We start from the raw sequence: 13,276 nt of genomic DNA, 5'->3' as shown, positions 1-13,276 counted from the left end.
AAGGTAGAGTATCCCAACTAAGTTTAGGTCAAAGGGGAGACTTGAACTCAAGAAATCTACTATGCAAACTTAGGTCTTATCACTAGGCTAAATGAAGATTTTGTGAAAGAGGTAAAGTATAGCTATGTTAAGAGGAAAGGGGGTCCTAAATAGAGATTTGGTGATTAATTTATCCCTCCCCTCCTCAAATTTCCAATAATTAATACATTATCAAATTCTTTTCAATTTGGGGGACCTATTTTGAAAGTGCAGTTAGCAAACTCCACACTGTGAGCACTTTCCATGGGATCTTTCCCTTTATCGGAAGGTTCACCCGATAGCCTTTCAAAGTGTATGTATATGTTGTCCAAGCACCTTTTTTCCACACAAATTAATCATCTATTAATGCTTTTTTTAATTTGCAAAGAAAGTGTAATATTATTATCAAGAATTACATAAGAGAAACAAGTATTCAGCCTCTAAAAGGAGGATAAAGGCTAGTAATCATTGAGGTTGACCCTTATGATCGCCAAATAAAACTGATTAGCCTAGACACTTTTCTTACTTAAAAGCCTCAAGTTGCTTTCTACTACCTCCTCAAAAAGAGATTTATTTTTAAATACTCCCTGAAAGATTATTTTTTATTGGAGGAATTCCAAACGCACTACAAAATAGAGACTCGAACCAGGCCCCATGAAAGGCATCATTCGATCTCCCGATATGACTTGCTTCTAAAAAGCTAAGGCCAATAGAGGCAAGTTCAATCTTGCTCAACTTTCGTCAGTATGGTTTCATACAAGGTAGAAACATTCACGATGCGATGTTGAATGTGATGGTGGCTATTGACTATGCATTCATGAAAGGTTTTCAATGCTAAATTTGGATTTAGAAAAAGATTACGATAGGATAAGCTCGCAGTTTGTTCTTATGACCACAGAGAAGACATGGGAGAGGCTTCAGATGGATCTGCCTCTTGCTCTCAATTCTTTGCTAAGGACAACACGAGTCTTTTGGCACTATGGAGGAAATTAAGAAAGTGGTTTCAACAAAAAGCTTCCCTTAACCTTCTATTAATTCTTGAAAAAGAATAACCATATACATTAGTTGATGGAGGAAGAAATCTTAGAAATAAAACTCTAGTCCAAGTCTCCTTGCTCTTCATCTATCATCTATGCTTCCACTACAAGCCGTTTCCAAAGAACCTAGCTTGCTCACTACTACCTAGTAGCTCATTAACCATGCTCCAAGCACTTGACCGTTTTGTTAAGGTTTGTGGTCGGCGGGAATTCAAACCCAGGTGCTATCAGATTGCGCCCAATTATTTTGCAGAAAACAACATGATAGGAAACACTTAGAAAACTATCGCAAAAACATTTAACCATAGCATGACACGATTCCATTACACACAAGAAATAAATTGGCAGACTCAATTTCTATTTGACACATAAGCGAATACCAAGATAAATGAGCAATACACTAATAATGCGTGTACACATCGAAACCACCTCTTTATTCATAAACTATAACTTGCAACAGCAGGTAACCCTTACATCAAGCACCAAAAATGGTCATTCCGATAAAAGACCCAACAGTCGCCAAACTAACAACACCTACATCATCTGTGACGAATCGCGTATAGCAATTGAGAACAAACTCCATCTCCATCTCAGATCAAACTATTTCTTCTACAAATCGTCCAAAACAGGACCAACACCATAGAAATTGAAGGTACAACCTTTAAACGATCCAACAACCCTGCAATTAGATGAATCTTTGCCACGAGCTATACGATCAACAAAGGAATCAAACCCGTCAGGGCAGCAACGCACCATCACCCATAGAAAATTGTCATCCTCATGAAGAACCTCACTAAAGTCACTGACATCTTTGAAACTCTTCACGCCAACACTAAGTAGAACAGCATAACAGGCGAACCAACAGCAAGAACAGATCCGTCCGACGAACCTCCGACAAAACCGTCAGAAGCACCACCAGCCGAACCAAGAGATGAACCTCCACCACCAGGAGCCCCCGATCCAGTAAAGTTTAACACACCACAACCGACCTAATTATTCTGACCAACATCACCAGAAAAACCATCAACTAAACCTCCACTATTAAAAGTTAACCCAGCAGAGACCTCATTGGTAGCAGAATCACCCAAAGGCAAAGAAACACCATCCACAACCTGCACATACTCAGCCATACGCTCCCCCAAGACCACATCATAACTTCTCCCTTTACCATTCTCATCATAAGGCCTTTCAATCAAACACTCGCATGCCCGCAATTGAAGCTCTTCAGTAGCATCATACTTAAGAACGAACTGTGCCAAGAGAATTTAGAAGCAACATTAGCAAGAACTCCCGCAAAGGCCAAACAACTAAAAGCCATACTCCTCAAGCTTTTGTTCATGAATTTCCCCTTCACACCACTAGTGACCGTGTCCAACATGCACGAAACAAGACCCTTTAAAGTCTTCACACCCAGAAAACACAAAACCACAGAAATCAAGCAAAAAAATTTGCAAATAAACTGGAATTGTCTCCCCGATTCATTCCTAAGAACGCCAAGGTCTAGGGTCGCAAGGAAGCTAATACGTACCGTACGATCTGCGGTGCTAATTTTCAAGAAGTTGTCATTTGCACCAACATTAGGTTCTCACGTCGCTCTTGTGATGAGAACTATCCTTAGAGAGCCTCCTCGCGCATGCCTCGAGGATTTGCATCCTAACATTTTCTTTGGCATAGGGCTGCTGGCCTAGCTTTATGGATTTTGCCAATTCTAACCCAGCATTCCACTCCCCAAGCCCGCAGCTGTGATTGGTGCACAGCCAGCTATGCAAGCTAGAAAACCTCTGGAATGCTGAGATGGAGCAACCGTAGCAAAATAACCTCCTTCTCCAAGCACGTGAAATATGAAAGCCGCTCGCTCCACGTGGAATCAGATCCTTGGAGCTCGTGTGGATGGGACCATAATCCTGCCCGCCAAAATTTCTTCTCCAGTGGCGACGGAATTCTTCAAGAGATGAGATTCGTCATGAATCCAGGACCTTGCCAATGCCTGCTGCTGCTGCTCCGTTCTCGTCTTCACTCCACCATCCTCCCGTGGTCTTCGGCGTGCATCAGTGCAGAGGTGGGGTAAGATCGCTCTCTTGTGGTTGCCTGCGGTGGACTGCTCTGTCGCCTCAAGAGCCTCTGCTGGCGCACGCAAACTTCATGAGAAAGAATTTCGCAACACCATCGCCGAACGAGCAGATACAGAAGTACCCCAGATGTAGAGTAGCTACTCATCCACAAGTTTACTCAAAACAGAACGGGTTCACTCAGAGAAGCGGCGACCGAGGATTTCAAGAGGACCTGTATCAGCAGGACCGACGTCGCATTGCTTCTTTGCTACAAGGACGTATTGCCTTACCAGAGGGCCAGCTCGTCCACGCCCATATCATCATAGCGGGGCTCGAAACGGACACCTTCTTAGCTAATATCCTTATCTCAATGTATGGCAAACATAGGGCTGTTTGCGAAGCGCGTAACGTGTTTGATACAATGCATCAACGTGACGTGGTCTCTTGGAATGCCATGATCGCTGCATATACCCAGGATTTGAACGCCAAGGAGGCGCTCCAACTTTTAAGCCAAATGCAACTTCGAGACGTGACACCAAATAAGGTCACCTTTGTTTGCGCTCTGGGCACATGTGAGAGCCCTGCGGTTTTAAAAGAGGGTGAACTGATCCATGCATGCATTGTTGAAGCTGGATTTGAGACCGACGTTGTGGTAGGGACAGCTCTAGTCAATATGTACGGCAAGTCTTACGCCCTGGAAAATGCACTGTCGATGTTTGAGAAATTGCAAAAGCCTAGTGTTGTATCTTGGAATTGCATGATTTCTATATATGCAGATCAAGGACATGACAAGAGTGCCCTTGAACTTTATGAACAGATGCAAAAAGGAGGTGTGAAGCCTGACAGAGTCACTTTCATCAGCATCGTGGGTATATGTGCTAACCTCACAGCCCTAGTAGAAGGTCAGCAAGCTCACATCTGCATAGCTGATAGTGGACTGGAGTCTGATATTATTCTGGGAACTGCCCTTGTTGATATGTATGGAAAATGTGGGGCTTTCTTGTCTGCACGTGCTGTGTTTGACAAGATGCAGAGTCGGGACGTTGTCTGCTGGACAGCAATCATCACATCCTACTCCCAACAAGGCTATGGTAAGGATGCTCTTCAGCTCTTTCATGATATGCAGCAGGAAGGTGTAAAGCCGAATAACATCACCTATATCAGTGTTTTCAATGCATGTTCAAGTTTGCAATCCCTTCCACAGGGTAGGGAAATCCACAGTTGCTTGATTGACAGCAATATTGAGTTGGATGATTCCTTGAGGAATGCGCTTGTGAACATGTATGGCAAGTGTGGGGCTTTGGAAGATGCACATTCAGTATTTGAAAAAATACATCAACGGGATGTGATCTCTTGGACTGCAATGATTGATGCATATGTGCAGCAAGGGCAGGGTGAAAAAGGTCTTCAACTCTTCTGGCAGATGTTGCAGGAAGGTGTGAAGCCTGATGAGGTCACGTTTCTCACCATACTGAGGTCATGCGCATGTGTTGCAGCACTCACAGAGGGTAAACTGATCCATGCATGTGTTGTGGACAGTGGATTTGGGTCAGGCCTTGCTGTGGGACATGCCCTTGTCACCATGTATGGAAAATGTGGCGCTTTGCATGATGCCCGGACATTGTTTGACCAGCTATATGAACACACTGTGATCTCTTGGACAGCCATCATTACAGTGTATTCCCAGCAAGGGTATGGAGAGGAGGCTCTTCAACTTTTTGAACAAATGCTGCAAAATGATGTAAAGCCGAATGAGGTAACATTCGTTAGTCTTCTCTCTGCATGCAGCCATGCAGGTCTGATAGAGGAAGGACGTTACTTATTTGTGTCTATGAGAAAGGACTATAATATCACACCTACAGCTGAGCATTACGGATCCCTTATTGATCTTTTGGGCCGGGCAGGGCTGCTTGAAGAGGCTGAAGACGTCATCTATGGTATGCCATTTCCTGCTAATAGTTTAGTATGGATGGCGTTACTTGGTGCTTGCAGGATGCATGATGATGGTAAGCAAGGAAAACATATATCAGAACATGCAATTGTTTTTAAACTGGGGGATCCCCAGTGTTGCTTTGCCACAGATTTAGATGGGATGCTACTTTGAAGCATGGAACTACTTATTCCAAAACAGCCTGGTTAAAGCAGGGGTTGTGCATTTTGGTGCTGTTGTGCCTGCCATGTGCCATTGCGGGTTGCTACTTCAGCTGACCATATGTAGCCACTTATATCGACAGTGCCTTGAGATACATGTAGTGACCTTTGCTTATGTTGAAGCCATTCTGCATTGTCAAGAGGGTCCCTCCAGACCCCTTCCCTTTTTCAACGCTTTCCAGTGATGCCACCATCCATTGGCCATCATTCTCATTATTCAAATTCCCTCCCTCCCAAACACCGTGTGTGCTTTTCCCCTGCCCATGGGTTCGTGCCTTTGCCTCCAATCTTGGGGGTGATTGAGGCAGCCTGGAGACTCTACAGCTCTTGGAGAGACAGCGACAGAGACCGCTTCACAACTCTAGAGACAGATTCTCGGGTAATCTTCCACATAGGATTCAATGTACATATGGAGCTGGGGGTTTGTTTCCTGCTGCTTGTCCAGTAATCGCGACAGTTATTTCATGACAGAGACAGCTCATCAACTGTATAGACTTTGCAAAACAGGTAATCTCCTGCATGGGACTCCAATGTATGTTCGGAGAACTTGAAATTGTTCAATATGCTTGTCAAGGTCACTGTATTGATGCTTTGACGCCTCAGCCTTTAACTTATACTCCAACTGATTGCACTGATAGGTGTCTTGAGGCAATCGATCCTCCAGCACATTCTGCCCATTTCACATCACATGAAGCCTGCAGGAACTAAACAAACAGTGCCACACAAGGACAGATTTTCCAAATGGCATGTGATTTAGAACTCTGCCTCAATCCAAGCATCCAGCGCGGCCAAAATCAGCACCTATAGAAACAAATAAACGCCTACAATCATTAACCAACCCTATATGGCTGCATGCAGTGAGAACGCAAGTGAGGGTGGCCTTGTCTGGCGTCATGCCTTCCCAAGTTGCATTCGGTTATAGAGGTCCAGAACAACTTTTCCATAAGCATTCTGTGCAAATGCTGCAACTATGGCAGTCCATGAGACCACATTCAGATGGGCCAATCTTCCAAACACATGTTTGGGTCATGCACACTCCCACACTTGCTATACACAAAAACATCTGGACCATTGCCACTGTCACAATTGTAACATGAATCTTCTGCCCCACTTGCAAGGCAGGCAGGCAGGCTGGCACATGCGTCAACAGCAGAGGTTAACGTCATATTGTTTGGCTCGATGCCTTGAAGTTGCATCCGACAGAAGAGATTCAAAGCCTCCTTCCATGACCCTTTTGGACATATGCTGCAATCATGGCAGTCCAGGAGACCACACTTCGATGAGGCATTTTGCCAAAAACACTCATACCCTTGTGAACATCTCCACTTTTGCCAGAACAGTCAATAAAGCATTCCTCAGAGTCACATCTTATGTGCAAAGGTTGTTACTTGGCGGCATGAATCTCTTACACCTCTTTCATGGCTGCTAAGTGGGCATACAGCAAGAGCGCAAACAAAGGGGACAATGTCTGGCTTGACTTCTTCATACTGCATCTGATGAAACAAAATGAGAGCCTTCTTACCATACCCATTTTGAGTAAATGGACTAATGATAGCATTCCCAAAAATAATGTCTCGATAAACACACATTTTGCTTTATGCACACTTCCACACCTGCCATACATGCTGACAAGGGCTTTTTGTACAACCAAATCTTGTTCATACCCACTGTCACAAACGGCAACTTGAAGCAGTTACCCTTAGGAGTGTTGCCAGGCGGCTGCATGCATCCAGAGCATGGACAAAAGTAAGGGTGACTGGCTTTAAACCTTCACATTTGCATTTGATAGAAGAGATCTAAACTGAAACTGCCATGTCCATTTTGAACATAAGCTGCAATCATGGTTTTCCAAGCTACAATATCATGGCCAGGGATTCTGCAAAACACACTTTCTACCTTTCCCACACTCCCACGCTTGCCATACATATTTATAAGTGCATTCCCCACAGCGACATCTCTTCCCCACCCATTCTTGACAACGGCAGAATGCATCTTGTGGCCCTCTTCACTACTTCAGGAATCAGAATCTGCTCTAAAAGGTGAGGGATGCTTCCAGTCTGAACTGCCCCACAATGGGGCCTTCTATAGAGGGCTCCAAGCCCCCCTAGACTGGCCAACCAGTCTGTAAAATAGACCGACCAGCCACAGACTGGGCCGACCTAGTCTGTCCTGATTCTGCTGACCTCTTCATGTCTTTATAAGGCCCTTGTCTATCAACTATTTGCTGCTGGCTCCTGCTCCAGCTCTCTTGCAGTACACATCGTACTGTCTTGTACCTGCTACTGCACCATCCACATAGGTTTGCCCTCTTCTAGAGCTTCGTTGTTAGCCATGCATGAGCATATATGCTCATGCAAATGCTTATGCTTATGGATGAGCATATGCATATAAGCATAAGCATAATCATATGCTTTGCCTCTCCCCTATTTCACTCATAAGCTCTCTTCCCCTATCCTATCACTCCTAAGCATTTGCTTATGCCCCCTTCCCTAATTCCCCCTAGCATGCATATGCATATAAGCATAAGCATAATCATATGCTTTGCCTCTCCCCTATTTCACTCATAAGCTCTCTTCCCCTATCCTATCACTCCTAAGCATTTGCTTATGCCCCCTTCCCTAATTCCCCCTACCCTTGCTTAAGTACCTTTTGAGTGTACTGTCCCTGAGAAAGTGTGATCCTTGTGTCATCTCTCCATATTTCTATACCAAGAAAATCATGGAGTTGAATTACTTGGTTGATGAGTTACTCAATATCTCCTCCTAACGTGTGTGTGTGTGTGTGTGTGTGTGTGTGTGTGTGTGCAGTGTCTGTGTGTGTGTATATCACTTGGGGCCAGATGATGACTCACGTAGCAAAGAGACGATGGAGGGAATAGATGTTAGGATGGAGCTCAGGGAAGGTTACGAGGGTGGTAGCAGCAAGGGTACCCTAGGGGGAATTAGGGAAGGGGGCATAAGCAAATGCTTAGGAGTGATAGGATAGGGGAAGAGAGCTTATGAGTGAAATAGGGGAGAGGCACAGCATATGATTATGCTTATGCTTATATGCATAGGGGGAATTAGGAAAGGGGGCATAAGCAAATGCTTAGGAGTGATAGGATAGGGGAAGAGAGCTTATGAGTGAAATAGGGGAGAGGCAAAGCATATGATTATGCTTATGCTTATATGCATATGCATGAGCATATAGCATATAGCATAGCTGCAGTGGTGGATTCTCTATACTCTGCTCCGGTGGAAGACAATGCCACTGTTGGTTGCTTCTTACTTTGCCATGATAAAGCTGTGGAGCCAAGACTAAAGGAGTATCTACTAGTGAATCTTTTTTCATTTACACTTCCTACCCAATCAGATCCATGGAAGTATAAGTCCGATGACTTTGCATAATGTAGTCCATGATCCATGATCCCATGTACCATGAAGGTATCTGAGTACTCCCTTTTTTGTAAGGAGGTGAGTGGATGTTTCCCTCCACCTGGATCTGCCCATGTAAATCTGATGCACACACAACAGATTCTCAAACTTCCCAATCCTACATTGGTGCCATGTCCTAGTACTCTCCTCATATGGAGCCCTACAAGTCGAACAATGGATCCTAATTTCCAACACTCTCTCTCATGAGTCATTGTCACACATGGGTCCTCAAATGACCCAAAGACATACATACTCTATTTTGCTTCCTTTCAAAAGCTCTCAAGAACCTTGACAAATGTGTTGAAATCAAGTCTTAATTCCAACATACCATTTATCTCTATGTCCAGCTTCACTACGTCCTTGCAACTCAAGAACCAAGCCGGTACACTAGTACAACCACATTACCATCCTCCAACAGCCATGTGAAATGTCGTCACGAACATGCTTTGTCACACCATACAACGCAAGTGCAATATCTGGTTGCTTCCAGTTGTCCCTCTTTGAATTTAGGAACCATCCAGATCCTAAAAAGCACGAAGTCTCCTGGCCTTGTTTTCAACTCCTTATGCACCTGCATGATCCACAACATACATCTGAAAACCCTCTAATTACTTCAGTCTGTCTTCAGACACAAGCTCAACATGAGCTCCTCTAGGTTCAAATCTTGAGCCCACCAAGGTATAGTAGTATTTTTGTTTGCAGAGGTGTTGAGAGCTACCTAGAGCTGTACAAAGTTTGATCGATCCATTCAAATCATGGGCGATGACACACTCTTTTCCCTAGATGGTTCTACATGCCACATGTCACAATTCTAGGACCTATAATTGATGCACCAAATTCACCCCTCTCTTGGAGTGTGTTTTAAATCCAATTGCCAAATCATTTATTACATGAGCACATAGAGCCCACAGTTCCCTAGATGGTTCTACATGCCACACGTCACAATTCTAGGACCTATAATTGATGCACCAAATTTACCCCTCTTGGAGGGCGTTTAAAATCCAATTGCCCTTGGCAATTACACATTTGCGGTGCACCTAGGCCCTTGACCTTAGAACCACCTAGTCCGTGCCATTTCGCCCTCACCAAGGACCTTGACATTGATTCTTTTAACAGTTACATAAAGCACAATAAAATATAATATAAAAAGTCGATCCTCTAAAGGAAAATGTCCACCGTCCCATCCGAGGTCCTATTATCTCGACTTGAGCATAGCATCCCCTCCCTCTTCAGGCATCATCAAATCTAGGAATGCTCTCAATATTTGATACACGGATTAGTTGCGCATTGGCATTGAGATCAATTTAGAAATCGTGCTAAAGGTCCTGCGCTTCCTCTATTCTTGAAGTGGACAGTTAAGCTATAGGGGCTGGTTCGGATGACGACAAGGGAATCTCGATCAAAGTCATCTCTCGTTATCATTCTCTCCTTTTCGTGATCAGAAAGGAAAAACACGTAGAGCTGTTAGAAGCACAAAGTGTGGCTCATACGTACGTGATGCTGCTTCATCCCGTGACAAGGCGTTGATAGAGATGGAGTGGAAGGTACTCTTCGAATGATGTATCACCATAGAGGCAAAGACAGGTTATGAGTTTGCATCTTTTTGCTTACGAAGGAGTCTGAAGCTTTCTTATTTTTCTATATTTAGATGTTTAGTTCCTTTGGTTGTTATTATAGTTTTAAGCTTTTGCAGTTATTTGGAGTTGCAGTTTTTTTTTTTTTTTTGCGGTATTTTAAGTTGCAATGTTATGAAGGTTGCAGATATTTCCCTAGAATAGGATAGGATATTGGGTTAGTGGGGGTAATGCCTCTATAACGGGTCAGGTTTATTGCCACTATAGTTTCAAATCTTGGATAGCGTGTGTTTCCAACCCAAGGAGGGTAAAACTTTTGGACTTTAGATATGAGACTTTATGGATAAGGGCAATAACGCGAACCTTTATAATGAAAATTTTACCCTTTTGACTCCACAAAGATGTCTAAACAAAGTTCATACCAGGAAAAAACGTCCTCTCTCGATCACGTAAAGGGTGAACCCCAAATACCTTCTAGGTCTCTTCGAAAATAGGAAGATAGCGCAGCTCTTAAGTGGATTCTCCCCATGACTCGATTGGCTTCAATGCGACCATCTCGTTGAGTATCTTTTTCGAGGCTATTTCCGAGAACATTTTCTCACAATTCTTAACACATACTTCCTCAACTTCCATTGCAATTGCTTTGAGTCCGACCGACATAGCAGGTGTCGCACCCTACGGCCCATATATTGCCAGGTAGGATTGCTTTGTTAGAGGATGCCTTACAACAAATTTTGACTCAACAACTAAGCTAATGTAGGGCAATCCGAACTTAGAAGGATGATTCAAAGTATATATGCGAGACCATCCAGGGAAGAGAAAGGAAAGGCTCCTATAAAACCTGAGACTGGTATACATGTACAGTTGAGCCTAGAAAGGCTAAAATACCAAATGATGCCAACTATAGACCAGAAAAGTATTCTAGTCAGATGACAGACCATAGTTTAAATATCACAGATGGCTAGTTACACAAATGGAATGTAAGCATTCGCCATTTGTGAAATTAGAAATGATATGAAGAAAATGCGCAAGGCCACTCATATGTTTATTGAGGCAGCAGATAGGTGGTAGACCAAACAACAAAAGAATGGTGTAGCATCCACTACTTGGAAAGGGTTCAAGAAAGAGTTTAGAAAACATTTCTTGCCTCCTGATGAAGTATCCCGAGCTTGGGATCAATATAGCTACCTTCGTCAGAGGAATTTGTTAGTGGCTGAATATACTAACAAATTTAGGGAATGTGTAATGAAGATATCTGAACCTCTTTCTCAGTCGGTGCAAGTAAAGGATTTTATATTGGGACAGAATGATAGAATTAAAATGGAAGTTCGGGCTAAGTACATGAGTACGCTTGATAAAGTAATAGCAATAGCCCTGAACTATGAAGATGCCAGAAGCAAGCCAAGCGGGTTTGTGCAAGCAGGGACTCTGTATGAGTGCCCAAAAAAGAGTGGGTCCAAAAAGACATCGATTAGGAAGTCACGTACCCACAGCCAAGTGGACAAGCCAAGCAGGCAAAGTCGAATGAGGCTCCTTCAAAACCAAGTACCACCATTGGAGTGAAGAGAACAGTAACTCCAATGGCAACCCAAGCTTGGTTGAAATCCTCTTTAGCCTGAAAGAGAAAGCGAGGAGAGAAGGCTTATGCTTTGGATGCCTTCAACCTCGTTAGTGGAAAGATTGTCCACGAAACAAGGATCGTCGGATCTCTAAGATGATGGTCTCAGAATGTGACGTGGAAATGGAGGGAACTCCCACAGCCAACCAGATGCAGATTCAGCTAGCGATATCTTCTCAAAGGTCAATACTTGTGTTATTGTGTGTGTCTGTTGCTAAGTTAGTGAATAGTGCACCTGATAATATTTTGTCTAAGCTCGCAGCAATGGGGTATATAGCCTTAAGCCATAAAGAGTTAATTAAAATGAAGGGGCATGTGGCCAATCATGATGTTATTATGTTGTTTGACTCAGCATCAATATACAATGTAATTAACTCCAAGCTCATGACAAGGCTGAAATTTAAAACAAAAGTCCACCTCTAGTCCTCCATAAGAAGTGTTCATCATCAGTTTCACCTATAAAATAAATTTCCATAGAGCTATCCATACCCACCAACCAGCAGAAAGCTTCAAGCACCTCTGTTAAGAAAGCTCCTCATGTCACCTCCATCCTAACCAGTATTGAGTGGTGCCAAGCATACTATTGTAATCATCATATAAATACCTCATGTCACCTCCATCCTAACCAGTATTGAGTGGTGCCAAGCATACTATTGTAATCATCATATAAATACGAGGAGATTACATACCTTTAGTTGGTTGCTTACTGTTAGAACAAACCAAGTACCTCAATGAAGTACTCCCATCAGCACATCTGTGAGTTCCGGAGCCAATACTGTAGTTTGCTTAACTTACCAACCCTACATCAATCTTAGAGTGGCTTTCGCCTTCTGTATCCTCTATGATGGATACAGCTTTGTCCTTAGCATTCTCTGAGCAACAGGTACTATCCTCCTCATCTACTGGGGAACCTGGATTTTCTGACCATTGCTCTATATTGGACACGAGCTTTGTCAACAAGTTACATTAACCTCTTCAAGAGGAGGTGATGGTGTTCTCTCCCTATGTCCTTCTTGTAGTGGAGGAAAAAGGACAAGTTCATTATTAAATATCCCTTCTCCTTCCATTCTTTCCTTTTAGAGGTACAAGAGAGAAAATGACTTGTTGTAATTTCAGAAAAGGGGTTTATTTTACAGCAAAAGCCAAGTATTGTAGAGTTGGTGGTACTTATCCGACTCCCACTTTGCTTGTGTCGAAAAACCACTTCAAATGACCTCTTCTTCCTTCTCTTTTAGGCTTTTCTTCTTGTATTTCTGCTATAACCTAATGCACTCCGTTTGGGCTACTTATTTTGAGTGGATTGGAGCTCTAGATACCGTTATTAAGTGGTATTTGGTGGGTGGATCACCCCCTTACAATTTTGTTTCGGATCTTTCCATTGGGGAGAAGTGGAGGGGGGCTCTTTTCCTCACGG

At 43.3% G+C, this 13,276-nt stretch overlaps 1 protein-coding gene across 1 annotated transcript; it reads left to right on the top strand.

The window, feature by feature from the left end:
* The first annotated feature begins 3,038 nt into the window (after window positions 1–3,038).
* LOC147882271 (putative pentatricopeptide repeat-containing protein At3g01580) lies at window positions 3,039–5,210 on the top strand. Its single transcript, XM_087401536.1, has one exon. It carries the CDS (start codon window positions 3,039–3,041, stop codon window positions 5,208–5,210), a length of 2,172 nt encoding a protein of 723 aa, XP_087257662.1.
* Window positions 5,211–13,276: the final 8,066 nt, after the last annotated feature.

The sequence above is a fragment of the Dipteris shenzhenensis genome, chromosome 30, assembly GCF_047967505.1.
Source record: "Dipteris shenzhenensis isolate YYH24624 ecotype China chromosome 30, Dip_SZ_1.0, whole genome shotgun sequence".
Taxonomy (NCBI): Eukaryota; Viridiplantae; Streptophyta; class Polypodiopsida; order Gleicheniales; family Dipteridaceae; genus Dipteris; species Dipteris shenzhenensis.
Note: the sequence above shows the minus strand (reverse complement) of the source record. Positions and strands in the feature narration are given on the sequence as shown.

What these genes read in the sequence shown, in the direction of transcription:
- LOC147882271 (XM_087401536.1), top strand. Translation starts at nt 3,039, where the DNA reads ATGCCTGCTGCTGCTGCTCCGTTCTCGTCTTCACTCCACCATCCTCCC.